Source organism: Aquila chrysaetos, chromosome 9, assembly GCF_900496995.4.
Source record: "Aquila chrysaetos chrysaetos chromosome 9, bAquChr1.4, whole genome shotgun sequence".
Taxonomy (NCBI): domain Eukaryota; kingdom Metazoa; phylum Chordata; class Aves; order Accipitriformes; family Accipitridae; genus Aquila; species Aquila chrysaetos.
Genome location: NC_044012.1, coordinates 24,243,892 through 24,270,883, shown reverse-complemented (window position 1 = coordinate 24,270,883; position 26,992 = coordinate 24,243,892). Strand labels below are relative to the sequence as shown.

Here is a 26,992-nt window from a genome sequence, read left to right as displayed (position 1 = left end):
GCGTAGCTGGCAGAGCCCTTCCCCACCATCAACGTAACCTTTATTTAGTAACTGCTTCGCCTTTTCTCCCCCCAAATCGAGGACAAGACCCCAGGGTGCCTTGGTGGCAGCGGAGCTTCGGCGAGCCAGTCTTTCCAGGGGGGAACCTTCCTTCCCTGTTATATATATATAGATTAGTCGCACTATATATATATATATATATGTATGTATATGTATCACCTGGCCTCAGCGCAGCGAGGGGGGGCAGCTGGGGCCACACGTTAATAGCAGAGCTCTACGTTAGCAGCAGCGACGGGCTCGAGCGGGGCCGGGGGGGGCGCCCGGCCCAGGGGGACACGGCGCCGCAGCCGTGTCCGATTATCGGTGATGCCCCGGTGTGTGTGTGTGTGTGTGTGTGTGTGTCCGCAGCCCAGAGGGGGGGGGGGGGGGGGTCGGTCAGTGCAGGGAGGAGGGCCCGGCTCTGGGGGTGGTGGTAGAGGACAGGGGGGCTCAGAGGCTCCTCCTGCCTCAGTTTCCCCTGTTGAGTGTGCGATGACCCTGGACATGGGGGTGCACCCATGGCCCCCAGTGGTTTGGGTGCTGTGGGGCTGGGGGCCTTGGGGAGGACAAAGGGGGTGCAGGGGGGAGATGGGCTGGGGAGGGGGTCTGCACCCCCCAGCCTGAGCCTTCCCAGGGATGGGGAGTCCCACGAGCAAGGGGAGAGGTCCCACGAGGTTGGAGCCTCCCGTTCCCCAGCCCACATGTGCAGCGAGTGGCTTGGTTCTCAACCCCAGCTCACTGGGGTGGGATCGGGCAGCAAGACGGCTCCCGGCTGGCAAGAAGTGGTGTCCCTGGGCTGTCCCCAGGGGCTGGAGGTGGCCATGTCCCCCTCCCTGGGGACAGCATCTCCCGGCAGGATTGTGTCCTGTGGTGGGGCTGGGGGTCTCTGGCTGGTGATAACAGAGCATTAAGTGAGGAGGGACGGGGACAGCCCTGTCCCCGGGTGGACTGGGATGGGGTGGGGGGACAGCCCCACTGGCAGGCGAACACCCACAGGGGTCCCCAAGGGAGCTGCCCCATGCCACAAGGAAGGGGGAAAACGGCCCAGGAGGACAGGATCGGGGAAAGAGCTGGTGGCCTCTCCGGGTGCTGGTGGCATCTCTGGGGGCTGGTGGCACCTCCGGCGGCATCAGCGGCATCCTGGCGGGCGCTCAGACGTTGCTGATGCGGACGCTCAGGGGTGCTCCCTCCCGCTCCCGCTCTGCCGCCTCCCTCAGGGACTCCTCCAGCTTCACCTTCTCGGGGTCCCCGAACCGGACGGTCTCGTGGAGACAACAGGGCGCCGTCACCTTCACCACCTGGTCGAAGAGGCTGAAGTCGGCCACGTACTTGCCACTGGCCGAGAGGGAGATGGCCGGTGTGAACTCGTAGCCCCAGAGGATCTCCTCGGGCAGGTAGGAGGTGCGCACCTGGCACGTGGCGCTGGTGGACTCCACGGTACCACTGAGGATGACCACCAGCTCGAAGTCGCCTTCGCCCGTCCGTAGGGCCACGTCCCGGAAGGGGCTGGCGTCGTCCACCACATGGTAGAAGGTGAGGGGCAGGATGAGGAAGGGGCTGTCGGAGGAGGTGTCCACCTGGAAGTCCACATTGACCTGGTTGAGGCGGACGCTCTCGCCCTCCTTGGTGAGGTGGGTCTGGAGGAGCTTGCCCGTCACCTGGCAGCCGATGAGCAGGCTCTTGCGCATGTTGGCCACGCGGATCATCAGGCAGGTCTTGCCGTTGTGTTGGGCCACCACTGCATTTTGGCTGAACTTGATGGTCTCGGCACGTTTCTTGGGCCGGGCGATCTTGGCCAGGAAGGTGCCAGTGATGAAGATCTCCATGATGGTGGTGAGGACCAGCTGGGTGATGAGCAGGACGATGGCGAGGGGACACTCCTCGCTGATGTAGCGGAAGCCATAGCCGATGGTGGTCTGGGACTCCAGGGAGAAGAGGAAGGCACCAGTGAGGGTGTGCACCTGCATAACGCACGGTGTGTGGTTGGCCGGTGGGTCGAACTCCAGCAGGTCCCCGTGGACCACAGCCACCAGGTACCAGACGACGCCGAAGGCGAACCAGGTGCCCGCAAAGGTGGCAGAGAAGAGGACCAGCTTGTACCGCCATTGCATGTCGATGAAGGTGGTCCATAGGTCCTTGAGGTACAGGAAGCGCTTGTCGGCGATGTGCTCCATCCGCACGTTGCTGCGGCCGTCCTTGGTCATCACCCGGCGCCGGCGCAGGCCCGAGCCGATGAGCGGGCGGCTGTCCGTCTGCGTGGTCTGGCTGTAGTACACCTTGGTGGCCGACGTCATCTGGAAGAGGTGATGGTGAGGGGCAGTGAGGAGGTGCCGCCTGGGAGAGAGGGGTGCTGGGGATGCAGAGGGGAGGGAGGGTGCATGGATGGGAAGTGTTGAGTCGGTGGGTGGGTGAGTGGGTGGAGGGATGAAGAGGAATGGATAGAGAAGAGGGATGGGTGGGTGGATGGATGGAGATGGATGGGTGGAGAAGAGGGATGGGTGGATGTGTGGATGGATGGATGGATGGATGAAAACTGACAGATGGAGAAGACAGAGAGGAAGGATGGAGAAGACGGATGGAGAGGAGGGATGGGTGGGTGGGTGGATGGATGGATGGATGAAGACGGATGGATAGAGAAGATGGATGTATGGTGTGTGGTGAGAGGATGGACAGCTGACAAAAGGAATGGCTGGACCTGAGGGGTGGGTGGAGGGACAGAGACAATGGACGGGGGGGAGGATGGAGGTTTGGTGTTCACTGGGCGGATGGGACAGAGCTGAGGGGGTGGTAGATGGAGAGGAAGGATGTGGGGGACACTGATAGATGTGTGGGTGCACTGGGGCATGGGTGGGTGGGTAGGAGCTATGGGGGAACACCCCCCCTTCCACCCCTCCTCAGTGCTCCCACCAGTCATGCTGCCTCCCCCTACAGCGGCAGGCAGGGGCTGAGGCCAGGAGGATTTGTCTCACGTCAGAGGGGCACTGGGGAGGCTCACATAGAGCCCCCCGTGCTGCCCCCAGGCAGCGTGGGGACATGGGGCATGTAGGAGGCCCTGGCCCAGATGTGGAGACCCAACGGACTCATAGCACCTCAGTGACGGGGGCTGCTATCGCTCCCACCCCCCCTGCAGCCTCCATCCATCTGTCCACCTGTCTGTCCATCCACCCAGCCTTCAGCCAGCCCTCTGGCTGGCTGTCCCTCTCTATCCCCTATCGATAAATCCACCCACCCATCCGTCTGTCCTCCTGTCTCGCCACGGATCTGCTGTCTCTCCATTCCTCTGCTCATTCACCCATTGTCTATCCCTTCAGACTCGATCCACCTGCCTGTCCATCATTCCTCCCCAACCATCCATCCATCCATCCATCGACCCCTTTATCCATCCATCCATGGATGCACAGATCCATGCACCTGTCTGTCCATCCCTGTAATGTGTCTGTCTGTCCAGCCATCCTTCTGTCCATCCACGTGAGCTCTCACCTGTCTGTCCATCCATCCATCCCTGCATAGGCACATCCATACACTTGTCCGTCCGTCCATCCATCCATTTACACCCACCCACTCACCTACCTGTCTGTCCATCCATCCCTCTTCAAACTCATCCCTGTCCCCTCTGTCACCTGGCAGCTCTCCCCACACACCCCCGTCCCATGGAGGGGACCCAGGCGTCCTAGCTGGGAGGGAGGAAGAGGAAGAGGGATGAATGGGAGGTGACAGGGACAAACGGCTGGTGGCAGCGCCAGGCTCGTTTCCGTCCCCGTCCCTGTCCCTGTCCCCTGCCAGCCCCGGCCGGCGGCGGCGGCGGCACAGAAAGGGCCTTTCAGCCCACGCCAGCGTTTGGCCCCGCCGTGGTTTCCGCCACGGATGCAGCAGGGCAGCGTGCCGGGGACACCGGGGACACTGTGGCACCCTGGGGCGTCTCCTTGGAGCCCAGTATTCCTGCACTCGCCAAAGCCAGGGGACATAGGTGGCACTGCCACTGTCCTGGTTGCACTGTGTCCCCTCCCGGTGAAAGGCCCTGTGGAGGGGATGGTGGCATTGGGGCCACAAACCTGCCCCATCCCGGTTGAGGTGCTGGGGGTCCCCAGAGCCACCACATGTCCCCAGAGCCACCGTGTGTTCTGGAGTTGCTGGGGGTCCCCGGAGCCACTGCGTGTCCCCAGAGGCACCATGCATCCCTGGAGCTACCACAACCTCAAAGCCACCACATGTCCCCAGAGCCACCACATCCCTAAAGCCACCATGTCCCCAGAGCTTTGCCCATGCTGGGCAGCAACAGGCACCAGCACATCCCCAGGGGACACAGCGGTCTCTGCAGCCCCTTGGGGTCCCTGCACTCCCCAAAGTCCTTCTGCTCCTCTGCCGTCCCTTTGCCCTCTTCTCTGGGGTCCCTGCACCCTCTCTGAGGTCTGGGGTTTTTCACCCCCCAGGGTCCCTGCATCCATCTTGGGGGGGGTCTTTTCACCCCTACAGGGTCCCTGCACCCCTTTTTGGGGTCCCTGCACCCTGCTTTGAGGGTCTCTGTGCACCCCAAGGTCCCCTGCACCCCTTCTGGGGGGTCCTGACCCCCCCCCCCCTTTGGGGTCCCCATGCACCTCTTTGGGGTATTTGCCCCCCCCTCCCCATTTTTGGGATCACTGTATCCCATAAAGTCCCCTTCAGGGGCCACGTGCCCCTGTGCCCCCCGGCCAGGCTCCCGTGCCGGGACACGGGTTGTGACAAGCCAGTGCTTGTTCCCGGCGCGGGGATGGTGCCTGCAGGCAGAGCCGCTGCCGCTACGACCGGGCCGGTTACCCATTAACCCCCCTTGCCCCCATGCCTCGGTTTCCCTCCGGGAATGCTCGACGCTGGGGGTGAATGCAGGGGTCTGGCCTCACCTGGGGGGTCCGGTGTGGGATGGGGGGATACGGGGACACATCTCCCCTCGCCACATCCCACTGGCACCACCAGCCTGGGCACCGTTCCCATGCCCGCGTGGTGCCAGCCATGGCCGGGCTTCCCGCCAGCGGCATCCCCCCCCATCCTGAAACTGGGGCGCTGGTCTCCACGGTACCAGTGGCAACTGGGAACTGGGGGGGGGGGGACAGGACCCCATCCCCATGGTGGGGTCGGGGCAGTGGGGGGCTGCAGTGTGGGGCAGGTCCCGTGGGGCTGGGGGTGTGGGGCAGCCGAGCGGGGCTGGCGGGGGGGGGACGGGGACAGGGACAGTGGGGCCATTGTGCGCCCCGGAGGAGAGGCCTCAATGGAGCTGGCGGGGCACAAAGGCGCTTTGACGAAGCCCTTCGTTAGCATGCAGGGCCCCGCGCGCCCCGCCGCCAGCACGGCCCCCGGCGGGGGTCCCAGGGGGCCCCGCGGTCCCCCGCCACCCATCCTGCTGCACCGGCAGCCTCCAAGCCCCGGACACCTGGGTCCCCCTTGCCACCCACTCTTTGTCCTCTGGACCCCCCCCCATCCTCCCCTGCACCCCGCTATTGAGGCTGGACCCATGTGAGCCCAAATTTGGGGCTGGTGACGGGGCCCCAGGGGGAGGAACGTCCCCATGCCCTTCATGCTGCCACCCACACTGGGGAATGCCATGGCGGGGGGGCAGGACCTGCAGCCCCCTCCCTGCACTGGCCATGGGGGCGATGGGGACCCCCATCCTCCCCCGCAGCCTTGGGGGGACCCAAAATGATGATTTGGGGTTTTTTTCCCCCTCAGTGCTGCCCAACCCTCGTCAGCTGTAGGCGGAGGCCTCAGACTGGGGTGAAAAAAGCCCATTTTGGCCCTTTTTCGAATTGACCCCACAGTGCGTCCAACCGGTCCATGGGTGTGAGGCTCCCACGGGACCCCTCCGGTGCCCGTGCTGCCGGAGCGGATAAGGGTGGCTGGGGGCCGGCGGTGGTGCAGGCAGCGGGGCGTCCCCACAGCCACCCAGCTCCCCGGGGACGGCCGGCGCCAGCGCGGCTCAGCCCTCCGTAGCCATCAGAGAAGCCACCGCAGCACCGCACTGGTAACCGCAGCCCCCTCCAACCGGCCCCATTAACCCCATTAACACCCAGCCCCGTTAAATCCCAGCCCAGCTAACCCAGAGCCTCGTTAACCCCCAGCCCCTTTAACCTGCAGCCTGCGTAGCTCACAGCCTGGCTAACCCACAGCCCAGTTAACCCACACGACGGGTAACCCGCAGCCTGGTTATCCTGCAGCCTGGTCAACCCACAGCTGGGTTTAGTCTGCAGGCAGATCGCCCTGCAGCTGAGATAACCTGCACCCCAGGTAACCCACAGCTGGGATAACCCACAGCCTGGGATAACCCACAGCCCAGCTATACTAGTGTGGCTAATCCAGCCTGGCTAACCCAGCCTGGCTAACCCAGAGCCCAGCTAATCCAGCGTGGCTAATCTGTGGCCCCACTAATCCACATCCCAGCTAATCCAGCGTGACTAACCCACAGCCCAGCTAATCCAGCGTGGCTAATCTGTGGCCCTGCTAATCCGTAGCCCAGCTAATCCAGTGTGAGTAACCCACAGTCCAGTTAACCCACAGCCTGGTTCACCTGCAGTCCAGTTAACCCGTAGCCTGGCCAGGGCCACTAACCCAGAGCCTGGCGGGTCCCCACTTGCCCACTGTGGACAAGCCAGCCCCCTCCACCCAAACGCCCTTGAAACACCACGTCCCCAGGGACCCGAGCCCACAGGGGGCTGGGGGCAGATTAACCTCCTCCAGCACCAGGCTGAGACCACCTGACATCATTACACTAGAGGGGGGACCCAGGAAGAGCAAGGTGCTCAGGGGGGGTCCCTATTTGGGGGTCACCTCCTAGGGTGGGGAAGGGGCCATCCCTGGGGCCTCAGGCCTCATACCCCAGGGGCTGTGGGGACATCTCCGGGCTTGGGGACGGGTGGCCCTGGAGATGCCCAGGGGGGAGCAGGGTGGGCATGGCTGGGGGCTGCCGTGCCCCTCTATCCTCTGTGCCCCCTGGTGCCCCTGTGCTGGGGAGAGAAGAGGGACACCCACAGGGAGCAGGGACACGGGGACATGGGGATATGGGGACATGGGGACTTCGGGTACAGGGGCAGGGAGATACGTGGACTTGGGGATGAGCAGAATGGGGCTATGGGGATACAGGGACAGGGGGATGTGGGGTACAGGGGAGAGGGGGAGGTGGGGACACAGGGACATGGGGATGGGGGACGTGGGGATACAGGGACGCGAGGATAGGGGGACATGGGACACAGGGTTGCGGGGGGATACAGGGCCACGGGGTGTGGGGCTACAGGGACATGGGACAGAGGGACACAGGGTTATGGGGTGACGGGACACAGGGATGTGGGGAGATGGGGATGCAGTGCAATAGGGGACACAGAGACGTGGGGTACGGGTGATGTGGAGTACAGGGACACAGGGACGTGGGGCTCCGGGGACATGGGGTTATGTGGTCCCGGTACCGGAGGCCACGGGGCTGCGGGGACCCAGGGACCGATCCCAATCCAGCGGTGTTGGCAGGTGCCCGCAGCCCTCGGGGCGCCCCGGAGGGGATGGGGGACCCCGGGTCCCCCCCCCCCGGCCACCCTTACCTTGCTTGGGGAGGGCCCCAGGGCACCCGGGGTCCTGGCCTCGCTCAGCCCGGCCGCCGCCGGCTCCCCATGGGCTTTATGGCTCGGCGGGGCCGGCGGCGGCGGGCCGGGCCGGGCCCCCCCCCCGCCTGTCCCCCCCCTCCGGCCCGGGCCGCCTCGCCGGGCCCGGCTGGCACCGATTGGCGGGGCCGGGGAGGGGGCCCGGGGCGGGGAGGAGCCGCCGGGGGCGGGACGGGGGTTAATGGGGTGGAAAACGAGCCGGCCCGCACCGGGTCACGTTACCGGCCACGGAGGGGGGGGGGCGAGTGGGGGGGGGCGAGGGGACCCCGCCCGCAGACACCGGCACCGGGAAGGGTCCGGCGGGGTCCCCTGCGCTCCGGCGCCGGCACCGGGCGGGGTCCGGGCAGACCCCCCCGGTCCCGGCAGCACCCACCCGGGTGGTCCCCAGGGATCCTGCCCCCCCGCGCCCCCCCCTCCCCGAGCATCCTTGTGCCTGGGAGCGGGGGGAGGCGGCCAGCGCCGGGCAGGGGCTGGTGCCCCCCCGTGCGCACACAGAGTGACCCCTCCGGCACCCCCCGCACGGGGAGCAGCGGGGGGCGCGGGGCCGGGGGGCCGGGGGGGGGCGCGGCCGCCCCACACAAGGCCCCGCTGTTCCCGGGCCGGGGCCGGTTCCCCGGGGCCGCGGGACAAAGCGCCTTTGTCTGCCGGGGGGGGGGGGGGGGGGGGCCGGGGCTGCGCGGGGGCACCGGGGGAGGGCCTGGCCACCGATGGGGGGTGGCTAGTGACCACAGAGCCCTGGCTAGTGATGGGGGGCCTGGCCAGGGCTGGGGGGGGCCCGGCTAGTGATGAGGGGTCCTGGGCTAGTGACGGGGGGGGGCTGGGCTAGTGAGGGGCGTGCCTGGGCTAGTGAAGGGGGGACCTGGGCTAATGATGGGGAGACCTGGGCTAGTGATGGGGGGAGGCCTGGGCTAGTGGGGGGGGGCTGGGCTAGTGAGGGTGAGGGGGACCCCAGAGCTAATGGGGGGCTGGGCTTGGAGGGGGACCCTGGGCTAGTGAGGGGAAGCCTTGGGCTAGTGACAGGGGGCTCTGGGCCAGCGGGCAGGGCGGGACCTCGTGTGCCCCCTCCACACCCCACCGTGCTCAGTGTCACATGCCTGTGGCCCCCCCCCCCCCCCCCCACTGTGCCCTGTGTCACCCCCCCGCCACTGTGCCCCACGTCGCGCGTGTGTGTCCCCCGTACTGTCCCACCTACCCAGCCCCGTGGCACAGGTGTGCACACCTGCCCCCCCCGCTCCCCCGTATACGCGTGTGCGCACCCACCCAGCCCCCCCCGCCAGCTTTCCCACGAGTGTCCACCGCACTGCCGCCTTCTGAGCCCCCGTCCGGGGCAGGGGGGGTGGTGTCACGCGTGGGGGTCCGGAGCAGGGGGGGGGTCCGGGGGCGGGCGGGGCCGGCGGGGGCGGGCGCTGGTCGGTATTTTTAGCCGCGCGCTCCCGGGGCGCAGCCGTTGCCGGGGAACGGCGGGAGCGCGGCCAAGGGAACAGCGGGGGGGGGTGTCGGGGGGAGGGGGGGGACACGGGGAAAAAGGGGGGGCGGCTGCTCCGGACCCGGGCCTGGGCCCTGGCGGGAGCGATCCGGTACGGCCGGGCGCTGCGCTCGCCCTGCGCCATGCGCGCAACGCACCGGGGCTGCGCGGCCCGGCAGGAGCGGCGGCCGCGGGGCGAGCGGTGAGTGCGGGGACCGGGGGGGGACGGGAACGCACAGCCCGGGGGGGGCCTGCTGCCCTCCCACCCCCCCTCCGCGCCCCATCGCCCCCTGCACCCCCCCCTACCCCCCCGCTGCAGCACACGGGGGTGGCACCGGGGACCCCTCTGCCTCCGCCGGTGGGGGGTGCTGGGGGCACGCGGGGACCCGGCCCCCCGCCCCCCCCCAGCACAGACACCGGAGGATGCGCCCCCCTGCCCGCCTCCGTTCTGCCCCAGGCTGGGACATCTGCCCCCACGAACCCGGGTGGGAGTGGGGTGCCCCACGGCGGGGGGGCGGGAGCACAGCTGGGTGCCACAGGGCCCCCCCCCCCAGGCCGAGGGGCGGTGGGGGGGCACAGGTGGAGGGTGGGTGGGTGTGCCAGGAGCTCTGTGCATGTGCAAGGCCCAGCGGGGTGTGCATGCGTGTGTACATGCATGTGTGCATGGGTGTGCATGAGGCCCAGCTCCCTGTGCACGCCTGTGCTGCCATCAGCCCAGAGCGTGTGCGCAGCGTTGGTGCACACCCCGTTGCACACCCCATCTTGGGGCACGAGAGCGTGCAAGGAGCCCCTCGGGGTGCACGCGTGGGCCTGCACCCGCCAGGGGCAAATGGGTGCGTGTCCCTGGGGGTTGTGAGCATGTGTGCACGCCTGCTTGTGTGTGCGCGTGCAAGGTGTGCCCGCTGCGGTGCTGCACATCTGTGTGAACGCACGTGTGTGCATGCGTGTGCATCTGCATGCATCTGTACACACATGTGTGCAGGCATGTGCATGTGTGTGCACACGTGTGTGTGCATGTGGGTGCCTCTGCAAGCACCTGTATGCAGGCGTGTGCCTGTGTATACACATGCATGTGCAGGTGTGTGCATGGCTGAGCGCACACGTGTGGGCTCAGCACCCCTGGGTGCTCCTGTGCCTCAGTTTACCCCCCCACCAGCACCCCGGGGGGACCCACGGGTCCTGGCAGCGCCCCCCTGCCCTCCCCCAGCCCAGCTGGTGCCACCATGCCCTCCCAGTCCCCACCAGTTTGGAGGGGGCGAGCGGCACCATTAACCCCTTCCCCTCCCGCAGCCTCTGAGGGGCAATGGCACAGGACAACGCTGCCTTTTGCGGGGTGACCGAGGGGGTCCCCGGGGAGGCCAAGCCCCCCCCGGTGCCCCCCCGACGGCGAGGGGCCGGCGCCCGCAAGCGCCAGCGTTACGTGGAGAAGGATGGCAAGTGCAACGTGCAGCACGGGAACGTGCGGGAGACCTACCGCTACCTCACTGACATCTTCACCACCTTGGTGGACCTCAAGTGGCGCTTCAGCCTCCTCGTCTTCATCCTCGCCTACGCCGTCACCTGGCTTTTTTTCGGCCTCATCTGGTGGTTCATCGCCTACTGCCGAGGGGACCTGGACCACCTGGAGGACCACGCCTGGACGCCCTGCGTCAACAACCTCAACGGCTTCGTCTCCGCCTTCCTCTTCTCCATCGAGACGGAGACCACCATCGGCTATGGCCACCGTGTCATTACCGACAAGTGTCCAGAGGGCATCGTGCTGCTGCTGCTCCAGGCCATCCTGGGCTCCATGGTCAATGCCTTCATGGTGGGCTGCATGTTTGTGAAGATCTCCCAGCCCAACAAACGAGCCGAGACCTTGGTCTTCTCCTCCCATGCCGTGGTCTCCCTGCGGGACGACCGCCTCTGCCTGATGTTTCGCGTGGGTGACCTGCGGGACTCGCACATCGTGGAGGCCTCCATCCGTGCCAAGCTCATCAAGTCCAAGCAGACGCAGGAGGGCGAGTTCATTCCTCTGGACCAGACCGACCTGAGCGTGGGCTTTGAGACGGGCGATGACCGCCTCTTCCTTGTGTCGCCCCTCATCATCAGCCACGAGATCGATGAGCGCAGCCCATTCTGGGACGTCTCACGGCACCAGCTGGAGAAGGACGATTTCGAGATTGTCGTCATCCTCGAGGGGATGGTGGAGGCCACAGGTAACGGGGACGCCGGCGGTGGCTGAGGGGTGGGATGCGCTTGGGGAAACCTCATCTCCGTGGGGACACATCATCTCCCTGGGGACACCTCCATGGGAATACCTCATCCTCATGGGGACACCTCATCTCCATGGGAACATCACCATGGGGACACATCATCTCTGTGGAGACATCTCACCTGCATGGGGACATCTCATCCCTGTGGTCCACAGTGTGTTCCTGCCTGGTCCTGGCTGGGAGGTGACCCCAAATCCACCCTCACCCCCAAGCTCAGCCTGGATGTGGGTCCCCCCACCCAGAATAACCCCATTGCAGGACTCGTGAGGGGGGGATAGCCTTCCCCTGTAGCCCCTTCCCCCCCATTGGAAAGCCTTCACCTGGCCTGGCCCCATGAGGAGCTTGGGGAGGGGACCCTGATGACAGTGACGTCCCGGCCTGTCCCCTGCTCACAGGGGTGTCCCTTGCACTGGGTACTTCACAAACACCCCCCCCCCAACCAGGACTGGGGTGCCCCTGTGCACCCGGTGCAGCACAGATTGGGGTCCTCCATGCACTGGGTGCTGCAGATATTGGGGTACCCCACGCAAAGGGTGCAGCACAGCGCCCCCCCCGTCCTCAGCCGGGGTCAGGGTGCCCCCTTGCACCTCCCCATTGCCGGGGGGCACCCCACCAGCCCACCCCCGGGCTGGGTGCCCACCGGCTGCCCGGCGCAGGGATGACGTGCCAGGCTCGGAGCTCGTACCTGGCGGACGAGGTGCTGTGGGGCCACCGCTTCACCCCGCTGCTGAGCCTGGAGGAAGGCTTCTACGAGGTGGACTACGGGGGCTTCCACCAGACCGTGCCGGTGCCCACCCCGGCCTGCAGTGCCCGGCAGCTGGCAGCTGCGGCCGCCCGCCGCGATGCCCACCTCTACTGGTCCATTCCCAGCCGCCTGGACCAGCCGCTGGAGGAGGCGGCGGCGGCAGAGGGAGGGGGGGACCCCGACACCCCCCGGGAGAGCAATGGCACCCTGGCCAGCCCCGAGGCGCGGTGATGGGCCACGGGCGGGCGCGGGGGTGCTGGGCGCCCGGCTGCTCCCCACTGTGCTTTCTTTTAATAAATACCCCCCCCCCGACAGTCGTGGTCTTGGGGTGCGGGGTGCTGAATTTGGGGGGTGCACCTGGGCTTGGGGGGTGCCAGTCCAGTGCCCCCACTGAGGAATTTGGGATGAAACGGGGATTGGCAGAGCCCCTCCCTCCCATTGCCACAGGTGATGCCAGGCAGGAATTAGTGTCCACCTACCTTGAGGATTAAGGGGGGGCTCCAGACTATGGCACGTTACCCCCCTCACGGCATTTTTGCCCCCCTGGGGGTGCTGGCTTAACCCTGACCTTCCACTCCTTCCCAGGTTATTATTGTAAGGCCTACAGTAATCCCAGGGTGAGGGGTACAACCTAGGGCCAAATGGGGGTGATGCCTGGGGTGGGGGGTGTTGGTCACGTAGCTTCATTAACAAGACTCTCAAGCTCCAAATGACGGTGTTTTAATGAAGGGGGGAAACAGAGGCGGCACCTCTCCAGGCACCCATGGGTGTCCCCCAAAAGATTTGGGGGGCCAAGGGGGCCTACTCTCCCACTCCAGCATCTCCACCGCCCCGTGGGTGCTCACGACGTGGTCTGGGTGTCCTGGGGGTGGGCACGGGTGGGTACAGGGACCTGCAGGAGGGACAAAGGGGACAGTGAGGAGTGGCACCGCGCACCCTGTGCCCCCCCACCGCCCAATGCACTGCAAGCCCCGTAGCACTGTGGGCATGAGGACCCCCAGTGTGGGCAGGTGGGGTCTCCAAGGACATGGGGACCCCTAGCGTGGGCGGGGCACCGAGCCCTCACGCCCCGCCCCCCCCGTCCCCACGGCCCCCCCAGCAGCGGAGGGGGGGCAGCGCTGGGGGAAGCGGACGGAACCGACCCGAACGCCCCGCCCACCCCTCGGTCCCCGCCCACCGCCCCGCCCCCAGCCCCGCCTCCGCCCCGCGGCAGTGGCTAGCCCCCGTCTGGGGGGGGGCAGGAGCTGCCCTCCCTCCCTGCCCCCCAGCCACGACGCGTGGGTCCCCGCGCCCCACCCCGGGTCCGGCAGAGGGGCGCAGCCGGGGCCCCCCACCCCCACCCCAGGACTCCCGGATCCCCGCGGGTGTGTGCACACGCGTGTTGGCCGGGGGGGGCGGGGTGCGTGCACACGCGTGTTGGAGTGAGCGGCGGGGGGGGGGACTGACACAGCCGCCCCCCGTGTCCCCGTGTCCCCCCGGCTGCCACATTCCTCCCGCCCACGGGCAGCAGCTGCGCGGGGCGGCGGCGGCGGCGGCGGGGCACGGTCCTCGCATGGGCAGGGGCACACGCGTGTGCGTGGCGCCAGCCCCCCCGGGGCACGAGTCACCGCGGCCACCTCCGGCAGGGAACTGGGGCAACTGGGAGGACTGGGCTGCCCCGGTTGGGGGGGGGGGAGCGGGGGCCGGACGGCTGGGTCCCCCGTGGGGCCAGGGTGGGGGCCCAGCACGTGGCGCCTGCGCCCGCGTCATCTGTTTGCTCAGCTTGGGGGGCAGCGGGGGGGGGTCAGCGGGGGGCACAGCTTGGGTAAACACCCCCCCCAACCGGCCTCGGCATGCCCGACCCCGACTGGAATGGACTGGGGGGACTGGGAGGACTGGGGGGACTGGGACGGACTGGGGGGACTGGGACAGACTGAAGGGACTGGGATGGACTGGGAGGGGACTGGGATGGACTGGGGGGACTGGGATGGCTTGGGGGCACTGGGATGGACTGGGGGCACTGGAATGGACTGGGGGCACTGGGGGATATTGGGGCAGACTGGGGGGACTGGGGCAGACTGGGATGACAGGGAGGTGCTGGGGAAGATGGGCAGACTAGGTGGTACTGGGACAGACTGGAAGGTAGTGGGGCAGATGGGGCGCTGGCACAGACTGGGGGGGACTGGTCCAGACTGGGGATACTGGATTACCTTGGGGGTGCAGGGCTGGACTGTTGGGACTGGGGCAGACTGGGGACACTGGGATACACTGGGAGTGTGAGGCTGGACCAGGGGACTGGTGCAGCAGGCTGGGCTGTGGGGATGCTGGGTGCACTGGGGCAGACTGGTGGCACTGGTGTAGGGGGCTGTGGGCCCCACGGCCGTGCCCCCCCCATGCCCTTGAGCTGCCCTTGATGGTTGCCATGGCGACTAAGCCGGACCCTGGGGGGCCGGGGAGGGGGGGGGCTCTACTGGGAGGGGACCTTGGAGTGGCACTGGGGGCACTGGAGCTGTGGGGCAGGACTGGGGGGGCGGGAGGGACAGGGGGGGCTGGAGGGGGGGTGTGGGGGTGTCAGGACGTGACACTGGGCACTGCCCCGGCACAGCCACGTCCCTGGGCACAACTGTGTCCCCAGAACAGCCAGCCCGGGCGCAGCCGGTCCCTGAGCACAGCCTGCCTGGGCACAGTCGGCTGCAGGCACAGTCGGTTCCCCGGGCACAGCCGTGTCCCCGGGCACAGCTACCACTGCCACGACTGTGTCCCCAGGCACAGCCGGTCTCTGGGCACAGCCATGTCCCTGCGCAACAGTTGGCCGAAGGCACAGTTGTCCCTGGGCACAGCCGCATCCCCGGGCACAGCCGGTTCTCAGGCACATGCAGTCCTCGGGCACAGCCGGTCCTTGGGCACAGTTGGCCCTGGGCACAGTTGTCTCTGGGCACAGCCCCCCCCCGGCACTGCCGTCCCCGGCACTGCCGTCCCCAGGCCCTGGCCTTTCCCCGGCTAATTTTAGCTGTCCCCACGTTCCCGGTTGCTGCCCGGTGGCACCAGCGTCCCCGGCCGGGGCAGCAGCACGCTGGGAGAACTGGGGTCATGCTAGGGTGGAGACCAGCCCCCCCCTCCCCCAAACTGCCCCCCTGGTGTCACCCCCTGCTCGGGGGGGGGGCTGCAGGGAGGGACCCAGGCATCCGGGCAGCCCCCCCCCCCCCCCCCCCGCCCCAAGCCGTGGGGTCAGCGTGGGGGGCCCGGACGCCGGGGTCTCTTGCCACCCCCCAGCGGGGTGGGGAGGGGGTCAGGAGGGGGCAGCCCCTGGCCCGGACACCTGGGTTCCCAGCGCTCAGCCGGGACCCCCCACCGCCCCGGATGCCTGGGTCCCACGGCCGCCTCCGGAGTGGGGGGAGGCTGAAACCGGGAGGGGCCCGGAGACCCCCAGCACGGCCCGGGGAGGGGAGCGGCAGGAAGAGGGGCCGTCCCCCACATAACGGGGGGAACAGGAGAGGGGGTCCGGAAGGGGTCCGGGGCTGCCCGGAGGGGGGCTGGGGAGGGGGGGCAGGCCCGGCCGGGGGCGGGGGCGGGGGGGGGCCGGGCCGGGCGGGGCCCGGGAGGGTTTTTCTCGGCCGCCGCCGCCGCCGCCCCCGAGTGCCCCGGGCCGAGAGCAGCGACGGCAGCGCCATGGGCAGAGGGGTGAGTAGGGGCGGCCCGGGGCGCCCGCTGCCCCGCCACCCGCCCACGCGGGGCACCCCCCCACGCGGGGCACCCCCACGCCCACCCACCCCCGGAGCGTCCACCCCTGCAGGCACCCGCCTGCTGCCACCAGGCACCTGACCCTGGCACACACCCACGCGGGACACCCACCCGCCGCCAGCCGGCACCCGCCCACGCGGGGCACCCACATCACCCACCCGCCGCCAGCTGCCACCCACCCCCGGGGCACCCACTCGCGCGGGGCACCCACCCGCTGCCACCCGTGGGCTCTCTCCCCGTCGGCCCTGCCCCCAGCACCAGCACCCACCCACGGGCGTCCTGCAGCCCGCAGCCCCCACGCCCCCCGCCGCCATCCCCAGGGGCCCACTGCCGCCCCCCCCCCCCCCCTCGGTGCCACTGCCCCCCACATACTCTCCCCCTCGGGGTCCCACTGCCACCTATCCCCGAGTGACCCCCCGGCACGGGTGGGCAGCTGCCCAAATGCCTGGGTCCCCCCCCGCTTTGGGGAAAGAATGCTGGGGGGGGGGGGGGGAAGGGTTCCCCACGGTGGGGAAACTGAGGCATGGAACCAGGGTGCCGCCGTGGAGGAACACCCCTCTCCCCGTGTCCGTCCCCCACCCGTGCCCGTGGCCCCGTGCCCGTGGCCCCGGCTGCTCAGCGCCAGGGTCCCCGGTGCCGTAGCAACGGCCGCGGGGGGGCCCTGAGCCAGGGCTGGCGCCTCGCCCGGCACCCCCCGTCCTGCCGGGCCCCCCCGTCCCGCCTGCCATGGCCAGGACCCACCCCCACGCTGGGACCCCCCGGCCCCTGGCCACCCACGCAAAGGTGGGGGGACCCCGCAAGATGTGGGACAGGGGGTGTCCCCCCCCGTGGGTGTCCCCCCGTGGGTGCCCCCCCACGGCTGTCCCTCCTGGCAGTCTGTCCCTAGGGAAATGCTGAGGACACCCACCACCCCACCCTGTGCCACCCTCCTGCCACCCCCCCCCCCAAAACCCTGAGGTGCCCCTTCAAGTGGGGACCCCCCCCAACCCGTGCAAAGCCAAAGTGTCCCCACATGGGGGGCTGGGGTCCCCAGTTTCTGGGGGGGGGGGAGCAGGCAGCGGAGCGCCGCCCGCCTGGGAGTGCCCCGTGGGGTGGGTGTGGGTGCCCCCCGTGTCCCCGTCCCCGCGGTAACACGACCCCTCGGTTCCCGGCCGTTGTTCTTGGCACCGGGGCTGTTTTCCATGACCGCATCGGCCCCCCTGGCCCCCCCGGCCCCACACTGGGGCACCCGCCGCCCCCCCGGCCCCTGCCTGCTCCTGCCTGCTCCTGCCAACCTCCGGCCCGGCAGGCAGAGCCGCCACGGACGTGCCACCGGGCCCTGCCAGCCCTGGGGGACCCCCTGCTGCTGGCAGCGGGGGGGGGGGTCTGGGGCGGCCGTGTCACCCCCCTCACAAGGAGAGTGGGCAGGGCTGCCTGTCCCCTGCCTGCAGTGGCACCCCTGTGTCTCCGTGACGCCCTTAGTGTTGGTGGCGTGTTCCTCTCCCCGGCTTGTGGGGACCCCCTGGGCCACAGTGACCCCCCCAAAGGCCCTGGGGACACCCCCACGACCACAGTGACGCACCCCTACAGCCCCAGGGACAGTGCCACCCCCATGACCACAGTGCCACCCCCGTGCCACCCCCATGGCCCTGGGGTTGCCCTTGTGACCACAGTGACACCCCCCCCCACGGCCACAGTGACACCTTCATGGCCACAGTGCCATCCCCACTCTTGCTGCCACCCCCACCCATGGCACCCCCCCAACCTGGGACACTTCCCCCCCCCCGTCTGCAGTGCCCCCCATGCCCACGCTGCCACTGGTACCTGCAGTCCCCCCCGTGCCCACGGTGACGCCCCGTACCCTCGATGATGCCTGTGGCCACGGTGACCCCCATGCTGGCGGTGACATCCATGCCCATGGTAATGCCCGTGCCCACGGCGAGGGCCGTGCCGCTGGTGGTGCCAGCCGCGCCAGTGGTGCCAGCGTGCCCACGGGGTCCTGCGCCCACAGGCCGGCCGGGAGTACTCGCCTGCTGCCACCACCTCCGAAAATGGGGGCGGCAAGAGGAAGCAGAAGGAGAAGGAGCTGGATGAGCTGAAGAAGGAGGTCAACTTGGTGAGGAGGGGGCTGGGGGGGTGGACAGCCAAGACGACTGACCATGCCACCTCAGCTGGGGTGACGCGGGTGATGTGTGCCTGGCAGGATGACCACAAGCTGTCCCTGGATGAGCTGGGCAGGAAGTACCAGGTGGACCTGTCCCGGGTGAGATGTCCCCACATCCCACCCTCGATGCCATCTCCAGCATTATCCCCCCCTGTGGGTGACACCCAGCCGTGCCCCCTGTCACCTCGCAGCATCCCGTATCCCTCCTGTCCCCATGGGTGGCTCCTGGCCGTGCCCTCCATCCCCTCCTGGCACCCTGCATCCCTGTCCCCATGGGTGACACCCAGCCATGTCCCCTGTCCCCTCCCGGCACCCTGTCCCCATGAGTTACCCCTGGCCATACCCCCTGTCCCTTCCTGTCCCCGTGGGTCCCCCCGGCCCCGGGTGGCAGCGTGTGCCCACCCCACAGGGCCTGACCAACGCGCGGGCGGCTGAGATCCTGGCGCGGGACGGCCCCAACGCCCTGACGCCCCCCCCCCACCACCCCCGAGTGGGTCAAATTTTGCCGGCAGCTTTTCGGGGGTTTCTCCATCCTCCTCTGGATCGGGGCCATCCTCTGCTTCCTGGCCTACGGCATCCAGGCTGCCATGGAGGATGAGCCCTCCAACGACAATGTGAGGGCACCCTGGGGGCCACCGGCATTGTGGGGGGGACACACAGGCATTGTGGGGTCCCTGAGCATCTCAGGGGGCACAGGCATCGCGGGGTTCATGAGCACCCTGGAGTGCACAGGCATCGCAGGGGGCACAGACATTGCAGGGGCACAAGCACACTGGGGTGCACAAGCATTGGAGGGGGCACGGGCACCCTGGGGGGCACAGGTATGATGGGGGCTCAGGGGCAGGATGGGCACGGGTATGTGCCCACTGCCACCATGTGCCAGCTCTTGGGGGGTCTGGATGTGGGGGGCAAATGGGCCAGGCTGGCGCGGGGGTCCCCTCCCTAGCTCCCCATGCTGGGGGGCACCCGGGGGATCCCACCCTGCACCCTGGGGTGGCGGGTGCTGAGGTGCCACCTGGGTCCCAGCTGTACCTGGGGGTGGTGTTGGCCGCCGTCGTCATTGTCACCGGCTGCTTCTCCTACTACCAAGAGGCCAAAAGCTCCAAGATCATGGACTCCTTCAAGAACATGGTGCCCCAGGTAGGATCCCCGGGTGGGCACCCAGCTTGGCATAGGGGTCCCGGGTGGGGTGGGGGTGCCCGGGCATCCCTCAGGGTGCCCTGCACTCTGGCAGCAAGCGCTGGTGATCCGCGAGGGTGAGAAGATCCAGATCAACGCAGAGAACGTGGTGGTGGGCGATCTGGTGGAGGTGAAGGGGGGGGACCGGGTGCCTGCTGACATGCGCATCATCTCCTCCCACGGCTGCAAGGTGAGCGGGCACCGGTGGGCGCTGGGGCTGGCATGGGGTGGGCACTGGTGGTGACATGAGGTGGGCTCCAGGGCTAGCATGGTTTGGGCAACGGGACTAGTATCGGGTGGGCAGCAGTGGTGATACGGGATGGGCACCAGGGGTGGCATGGGGTGGGCATCACGGATGGCATGGTTCAGGTGTCATGGTTGGCATGAGGTGGACACGGGGACCAGCACGATGTGGGCACTGAGACCAGTATGGTTCAGGTGCCGTGATTTATATAGGGTGGGCACTGTGGAGGGCACGGGGTGGTCATCAAGACAGGCACAGGGTGGGCACCAAGGCTGGCATGGCAACAGCGAGGCTGGCCCGAGTCCAGCCAAGCCTGGCGGTGCCCGGTGCCCGCCAGCACCCACCTGTGCCCATGGCGCCAGGTGGACAACTCGTCGTTGACGGGGGAGTCGGAGCCCCAGACGCGGTCACCCGAGTGCACCCACGAGAACCCACTGGAGACCCGCAACATCTCCTTCTTCTCCACCAACTGTGTGGAAGGTGGGTCCCTGGGTGTCTCTGCCTGCATAGGGGAGAGGTGGGGGGTCCCCGGTGCCCCCCCGTGGCTGCATCACCCTCCCCATCCTGCCAGGCACCGCTCGCGGCATCGTCATCTCCACGGGGGACCGGACCGTGATGGGGCGCATCGCCACGCTGGCCTCGGGGCTGGAGGTGGGGCGCACACCCATCGCCATGGAGATCGAGCATTTCATCCGCCTCATTACCGGTGTTGCTGTCTTCCTCGGCATCTCCTTCTTCATCCTCTCCCTCATCCTGGGCTACACCTGGCTGGAGGCCGTCATCTTCCTCATCGGCATCATCGTCGCCAACGTTCCTGAGGGGCTGCTGGCCACCGTCACCGTAAGGGCCATTGGGGGAGCAGAGGACTGCGATGGTGCAAGGGGGGCCCTGGTTCTACTGGGAGGGAGGTGGTGGGCACTGGTTCTGCTGGGCTGGCCCTGGTGCACCCAGCAATGTCCAGTGCCTGGTGCTTGCTGACACCCATGGGTGCCCTCTGAGCCCTGTGGGTGCCTGCTGAGCCCCGTGGTGCCCCCCCCCAGGTGTGCCTGACGCTGACGGCCAAGAGGATGGCGCGGAAGAACTGCCTGGTGAAGAACCTGGAGGCGGTGGAGACGCTGGGTTCCACCTCCACCATCTGCTCCGACAAGACGGGGACCCTCACCCAAAACCGCATGACCGTCGCCCACATGTGGTTCGACAACCAGATCCATGAGGCCGACACCACCGAGGACCAGTCCGGTGGGTGGCTGGCACTCTGACCCCTCCCTGAGCACCCTGACCCCTTGGCACCGCAACTGCAGGAGCACCCCCTTTCTTGCCCCTGCACCCAGATGTCACTGTCCTGGCACCCCGTCCCCTGGGCACCCCCTTCCCTGGGCCCTCAGGGCACCCTAGAGCACCTCTGGGAGCATGGGTGGAGACCCCAGAGAAGATGGGGGGGCCCCAATGCAACTGATGGGGTCAGGTGTCCCCCAGGTGCCACATTCGACAAGCGCTCGCCCACCTGGGCAGCACTGGCCCGCATCGCTGGGCTCTGCAACCGTGCCGTCTTCAAGCCGGGCCAGGAAAACATCTCCATTTCCAAGGTAGGTGGATGACAACCCCCCAGAACCCCTCCAAATCCTACCAACAGAGAGGGCAATGCCGGCCCCAGTGCCCCCTGTGCTGCCGGCGTCACCTTCAGCACCCTTCCCCACGGCAGCGGGACACGGCAGGTGACGCCTCGGAGTCGGCGCTGCTGAAGTGCATCCAGCTCTCCTGCGGCTCTGTCAAAAAGATGCGGGACAAGAACCCCAAAGTCACCGAGATCCCCTTCAACTCCACCAATAAGTACCAGGTCTGCCGGGCCGGCGGCAGCGGCACTGACCCCTGGGGTGGGCGGGCGGTCTGTGCCGCCTGGTGCCAGCGTGCCCACTGTGCCCACAGCTCTCCATCCACGAGCGGGAGGAGGACCCCCAGGGGTACCTGCTGGTGATGAAGGGGGCCCCCGAGCGCATCCTGGACCGCTGCTCCCGCATCCTGCTGCAGGGCCAGGAGGTGCCGCTGGACCAGGAGATGCGGGAGGCCTTCCAGAACGCCTACCTGGAGCTGGGGGGGCTGGGGGAACGCGTCCTGGGTGAGGACGGGGGCATGGGGGGTGGGGGGGCTCAGGGGATGGGGCAGGGACGGGCGCATGGGGGCACAAGTGCGTGGTGGGCATGGGGTGTAGGGACGTGGGGGCACGCAGTGGGTTGATGGGGGGTATGGGGGACACGGGGCGGGGGGAGGTCAGGGGCATGGAGGACATGGTGGCAGGGGGATATGAAGGGTGTGGGGGCAAAGGGACATGGGGACAGGGGGATGCGGAGGGACATGGAGGACATGGCAGGGGCATGGCGACACGGGCGTGGGGTGATAGAACTTGGGGACACAGGGGCGATGGGGCACATGGGGGGCAAGGGAACACGGTGTGTGGAGGATGGAGGGGGAGGACCATGGTGACACAGGGGACACGGTGGGCAGGGAGGCACGGGGGGCACTGCTCAAGGGGATGGGGTGCATGAGCACTGGGGGAACATGGGGACACAAGGGATGTGGGGGCAAAGGGGGCACTGGGGGGCCGTGGCAGGGGACGAGGTGTACCGGGCGAGGGAAGGGGGTGCCCGTGGGTGCCCACACCCTGTCACCCGCCGGCGCCCGCCAGGTTTCTGTCACCTCTACCTGCCCCCGGACAAGTTCCCCCGCGGGTTCAGGTTTGACGCCGACGAGGTCAACTTCCCCACCAGCAACCTCTGCTTCGTGGGGCTGATGTCCATGATTGACCCGCCCCGCGCCGCTGTCCCCGACGCCGTCGGCAAGTGCCGCAGCGCCGGCATCAAGGTGACACCCCCCTCGCCATGAGCCCCTTGATGCCCCCCCCCCCCGAGCATGGGTCACCCCTCTGTGTGTGTGTGTCCCCAAGGTGATCATGGTGACCGGGGACCACCCCATCACGGCCAAGGCCATCGCCAAGGGGGTGGGCATCATCTCGGAGGGCAACGAGACGGTGGAGGACATCGCCGCCCGCCTCAACATCCCCGTCAGCCAGGTCAACCCCAGGTAGGTGCCGGTGTCAGGGGTGGTCCTGGGTGGTCCGGCAGCCTCCGCTGAGGCTGCGGTGTGGCAGGGAGGCGAAGGCTTGTGTGGTACACGGCTCCGACCTGAAGGACATGACCTCGGAGCAGCTGGACGAGATCCTCCAGAACCACACCGAGATCGTCTTCGCCCGCACGTCCCCCCAGCAGAAGCTCATCATCGTCGAGGGCTGCCAGCGCCAGGTGCCCCGTCCCTGTGTACCCTGCTGCCCCTGTCCCCATGCCCTATGATGTCCCCATCCCCGTGCTTCATGGTGCCCTTGTCTCTGTGCCCTGTGGTGCCCCCAGCCCTGTGGTGTCCCTGTCCTGGTGCCCTGCAGTGCCCTGTCCCCATTCTCCACCTTGTCCCTGTCCCCATGCCCCTTTCCCTCTACCCCAAGCTACCCTGCTGTCCCTGTGCCCCTTGATGTCCCAGTCCCCACGCACCATGGTGCCGCTATCACTGTGCCCCACCGTGTCCCCATCCCGTGCCCCACGATACCTCCATCCCCATGCCCTTCCGTGCCCCATCCCTCTGCCCCACGGTGCCTGACCCCTGTGTCCCCAGGGTGCCATCGTGGCAGTAACAGGGGACGGGGTGAACGACTCCCCGGCGCTGAAGAAGGCCGACATCGGGGTGGCCATGGGCATCGCCGGCTCCGATGTCTCCAAGCAGGCGGCCGACATGATCCTCCTCGATGACAACTTCGCCTCCATTGTCACCGGCGTGGAGGAAGGTCGGTGCAGGCCCCTCCATGGCCCTCCTCCCCCTGGACGGACGCCTGCCACCCCTGTCACCCACCGCCCACCATCCCCACAGGGCGCCTGATCTTTGACAACCTGAAGAAGTCCATTGCCTACACCCTGACCAGCAACATCCCCGAGATCACCCCCTTCCTCCTCTTCATCATCGCCAACATCCCCCTGCCCCTGGGCACTGTCACCATCCTCTGCATTGACCTGGGCACTGACATGGTGAGGATGGGGGGGGCAAGGGGTGATGGGGGGGATGGGGGTGACAGGGGGTGACGGATTACCCCACCACCCAGGTCCCCGCCATCTCCCTGGCATATGAGGCAGCCGAGAGTGACATCATGAAGCGCCAGCCTAGGAACCCCCGAACGGACAAGCTGGTGAACGAGCGGCTCATCAGCATGGCCTACGGGCAGATCGGTGAGGGTCGGGCGCACCGGCCTCCCCAGGCGGTAACAGGGGCAACGGGGGCCACCAGCACTGGTGGCACCCCAGGACCCACCAGTGACACCGGGCACCCACTAGAGATACTGGGGACATCCCCCCAGCTGGCACCATGGCCACTGTGTGAGACCAGGGCACCAACTAGTGACCCCAGAGCACTCACTCGAGATATCAAGGGCACGCCGGGACCCACTGGTGATACCAAGTGATGTTGCCCCAGCTGGTGTCTGGAGCCCCATGTGACTCTGGGGCACCCACTGGTGCTAGTGGAGCACCCACCGGTGGCACCAGGACAGCGAGTAGCATTGGGCTGTGCCATGATTAGCCAAGACCTGACCCCACACCCCAGCGGCCCTTGGGGTGCTGATCCCCGGGTGCCGCTCCCTGATCCCGGGGGTGCCCACCTCTGATCCTGGGGGTGCTGATCCCCGATCCCGGGTTGCCGCTCTCCCAGGGATGATCCAGGCACTGGGCGGTTTCTTCACCTACTTCGTGATCCTGGCTGAGAACGGCTTCCTGCCCGGCACGCTGGTGGGCATCCGCCTGGCCTGGGATGACCGCTCCACCAATGACCTGGAGGACTCCTACGGCCAGGAGTGGGTGAGCGAGCTCCTCGCACGCCCCTCGCATGCCCGCTTGTGTGACTGCCCTCGCACAGCTCTGCTCTGCCTGTGCTTACAGACGTGTGCCCTCGCCCACCCGTGGCTGTGCATGCACAAACCCACCCCTCAGCTCGTGCAAAGGCTTGTGTGTACACACGTGTGCGATGTTGTGTTTGCACGTGCCCTCACAGCCCTGTCCTTCTGCACATCCCCTCGCACGCCTGTTTGTGCACCTGTCTTTGCACAGCTGTGCTCATGTGCGTGTGCTCACACGTGCCTAGGCGAGTGTGCCCTCGCATGCCTGTGCTTGTGCAAAGCCCTTGCATGCGTGCACACACCCACGTGAGTGTGTTTGCACACACCGTCCCACACCCATCCTTCTGCTCATCCCCTCGCACACTTGCTCATGCACCTGCCCCTGTGTGGCACATGCTCGTGCGTGCCCTCCCATGTGTGAGCGTGCGAAGGGGGGGACACGCAGGCGTGTGCTGAGGCCGTCCCTCCCCCCCCCAGACCTATGAGCAGCGCAAGGTGGTGGAGTTCACCTGCCACACCGCCTTCTTCGTCAGCATCGTGGTGGTGCAATGGGCCGACCTCATCATCTGCAAGACCCGCCGCAACTCCGTCTTCCAGCAAGGCATGAAGTGAGTGTCCCCCCCCTACCCCCAGCACCCATGGGTGCTCTTCCTCAGCCCCCCCCCACCCCGTGCCTTTTACCCATACCGCTGTCCCGCAGGAACAAGATCCTGATCTTCGGGCTGCTGGAAGAAACGGCGCTGGCCGCATTTCTCTCCTACTGCCCCGGCATGGGGGTGGCCCTGCGCATGTACCCCCTCAAGTGAGTGGGGGGGGGGGCACCCCGGCCCTGCCCCCCCCCCACCCATGGGTGCCCTCCCACTAACGCTGCTCCCCCCCAGGGTCACCTGGTGGTTCTGCGCCTTCCCCTACAGCTTCCTCATCTTCGTCTACGACGAGATCCGCAAACTCATCCTGCGCCGCTACCCCGGCGGTGAGTGAGATCCCCCCTTGCGTGGCCCCCCCAAACCCCCCCGTGGCTATTGCCCCCCCCAGGGTGGTCACTGCTTTCCCCCCATTTGGGGCACAGTCCCCCAAAAACCACCAGTATGGGCTCTGCCCCCCCAATCCCCCCTTTTTGAGCACCCCAAAGTCCTCACTGATCTCCTCAAGTGGCTACTGCCCCCTGCCCTGAGTGGCACAGCCCCTTTAGCCCCCCCATCTTGCTCCCCTGCCCCCCCCACTGCCCCCCAAAGCAAATGCTGCCCCCAAAACCACCCTCAGGGCTGGCACATGCCCCCAAAGGATTTGGGGGGGCACCAGGGGAGGAGGTCTTAGGGGATACCAGGGGTGGGTGGGGGCATCCATAGGGGTTGGGGGGGACCTAGGGAAGTGGGGGGGCACCCAAGATGCATGGGGAGCACCCAGGGGGGTTGGGGGGGGGACCCAGGGAAGTGGGGAGCCCCCATGGGACAAGGGGATACCCAGGAGAGGTGGGGGGCACCCAAAAGGGATGGGGAGCACCCAAGGGATGGGGGGACACCCACAGAGTCTGGGGCACATGCAGGGGGGGGGGGGGACCGCCATCTGACCCCCCCTCGATGCCTGCCCCCTTGCAGGCTGGGTGGAGAAGGAGACCTACTACTAGACGTCTGTGTGGGCCCCCCCGGCCCCCCCTCATCCCAACCCTCCACCCCTGTACTAACCCCGGGGACTGGTGCTGCCGGGCATGGGACCCCCCCCCCGGCCCGGGGGGACCCAGGAGTGCAGGGGGGGGGCATCCTCTGCTCCCCCCGTGGGGCACCCAGACCCCCACACACCTTCAGAGCAATAAAACAGTTTAACCCCTTTGTGACCTCATCTGTGCTGCAGGAAGGGCAGTGGTGGGGGGACAGAGAGACCGGGGGGGGGCAGGATGGGGGGCACGGGGTGGGGGGGATGGAGCCTGGTTGCCCGCCCCTTTCTCTGTGTCCCCCAGTACCCCATATCCCTCCCTTGTTAGCTGATGCCCCCCCATGCCCTTCCATGTGCCTTCATGCCCCCACCGTGTCCCCCCATGTGGTGCAAGGCCCTGGCGCATCCCACACCCACCCGGACACCTGGGTCCCCATCCCGCGGGGGGGCTGCGGGTGCCCCGGCCCTGCTGAGTCAGCACTGGGGGGGGGGCATAGGGTCTGGCCCCGCTCGGGTTTCGCCAACGGGGTTTTGGTGTCACCTGGGATTAAAAATAAGGAGGATCCGAGTCACAGTCACCTGAAACCGGGGCTGGGGACGGAGGGGGCTTGGGGGGGGAGAGACAACCCCCCCCCCCCCCTTGCACCCTCTGGCACCTGTGTGTGAGGGTCCCAGGCACCCCATAACCCCAACATGGGGGTCCTGAGCACCCCAATTCCCTGCACACAGGGGTGCTGGGCACCCACAGCCCTGAGAATAGTGGTCCTGGGCACCCACAGCCTTTGGCATGGGGGTCCCGGGCACCCCATCTCCCTGAGAATGGGGGTCCTGGCTCCCATGGCTTCTTGGCTTGGGAGGAGAAGCCCCCTGCCCAGCCCTGGGGGGTGGCCATGGGGGATCCGCCCCCCCCCCCCCCAGCCTGGGGGGATCCACTTCTCAGTGATCAGCAGAGCAGGTGGTCATCCGATCCGAGGGGTACGGAGGTGACAAAATACCGTGTGTCCCC

At 67.8% G+C, this 26,992-nt stretch overlaps 3 protein-coding genes across 4 annotated transcripts; 2 read left to right on the top strand and 1 right to left on the bottom strand.

The window, feature by feature from the left end:
* Nucleotides 1–23: 23 nt before the first annotated feature.
* Nucleotides 24–7,786, bottom strand: KCNJ10 (potassium inwardly rectifying channel subfamily J member 10). 2 transcript variants are annotated; one of them, XM_030025743.2, is made up of 2 exons: nucleotides 7,596–7,786; nucleotides 24–2,333 (listed from the first exon to the last, which is right to left on the bottom strand). In XM_030025743.2, the coding sequence occupies exon 2, from the start codon at nucleotides 2,331–2,333 to the stop codon at nucleotides 1,191–1,193; it is 1,143 nt and encodes a 380-aa protein (XP_029881603.1). In that variant the 5' UTR covers nucleotides 7,596–7,786; the 3' UTR covers nucleotides 24–1,190. The 2 variants fall into 2 exon arrangements, with proteins under 2 accessions (XP_029881603.1, XP_029881602.1); XM_030025742.2 differs by lacking the exon at nucleotides 7,596–7,786 and adding an exon at nucleotides 3,439–3,457.
* A 1,390-nt stretch (nucleotides 7,787–9,176) lies between these two features.
* Nucleotides 9,177–12,434, top strand: KCNJ9 (potassium inwardly rectifying channel subfamily J member 9). Its single transcript, XM_030025744.1, has 3 exons — nucleotides 9,177–9,322; nucleotides 10,411–11,318; nucleotides 12,032–12,434. Exons 2-3 carry the CDS (start codon nucleotides 10,424–10,426, stop codon nucleotides 12,349–12,351), a joined length of 1,215 nt encoding a protein of 404 aa, XP_029881604.1. The 5' UTR covers nucleotides 9,177–9,322; nucleotides 10,411–10,423; the 3' UTR covers nucleotides 12,352–12,434.
* A 5,198-nt stretch (nucleotides 12,435–17,632) lies between these two features.
* Nucleotides 17,633–26,160, top strand: LOC115346177 (sodium/potassium-transporting ATPase subunit alpha-2-like). The gene is given in 24 exon segments (XM_030025939.2): nucleotides 17,633–17,739; nucleotides 17,831–17,935; nucleotides 18,023–18,082; nucleotides 18,393–18,452; nucleotides 18,454–18,597; nucleotides 19,010–19,123; nucleotides 19,218–19,352; nucleotides 19,769–19,886; nucleotides 19,978–20,246; nucleotides 20,447–20,645; nucleotides 20,883–20,992; nucleotides 21,109–21,243; nucleotides 21,333–21,522; nucleotides 22,090–22,265; nucleotides 22,348–22,484; nucleotides 22,552–22,702; nucleotides 23,067–23,235; nucleotides 23,319–23,473; nucleotides 23,548–23,671; nucleotides 24,150–24,295; nucleotides 24,811–24,941; nucleotides 25,034–25,135; nucleotides 25,215–25,306; nucleotides 25,932–26,160. Coding segments are annotated over 24 exon segments (3,105 nt in total). The 5' UTR covers nucleotides 17,633–17,685; the 3' UTR covers nucleotides 25,961–26,160.
* Nucleotides 26,161–26,992: the final 832 nt, after the last annotated feature.

Coding starts and splice junctions, on each gene's coding strand:
- KCNJ10 (XM_030025743.2), bottom strand. CDS start 2,333: ATGACGTCGGCCACCAAGGTGTACTACAGCCAGACCACGCAGACGGAC.
- KCNJ9 (XM_030025744.1), top strand. CDS start 10,424: ATGGCACAGGACAACGCTGCCTTTTGCGGGGTGACCGAGGGGGTCCCC. Junction 11,319..12,031: donor GGGGATGGTGGAGGCCACAG/GTAACGGGGACG, acceptor TGCCCGGCGCAG/GGATGACGTGCCAGGCTCGG.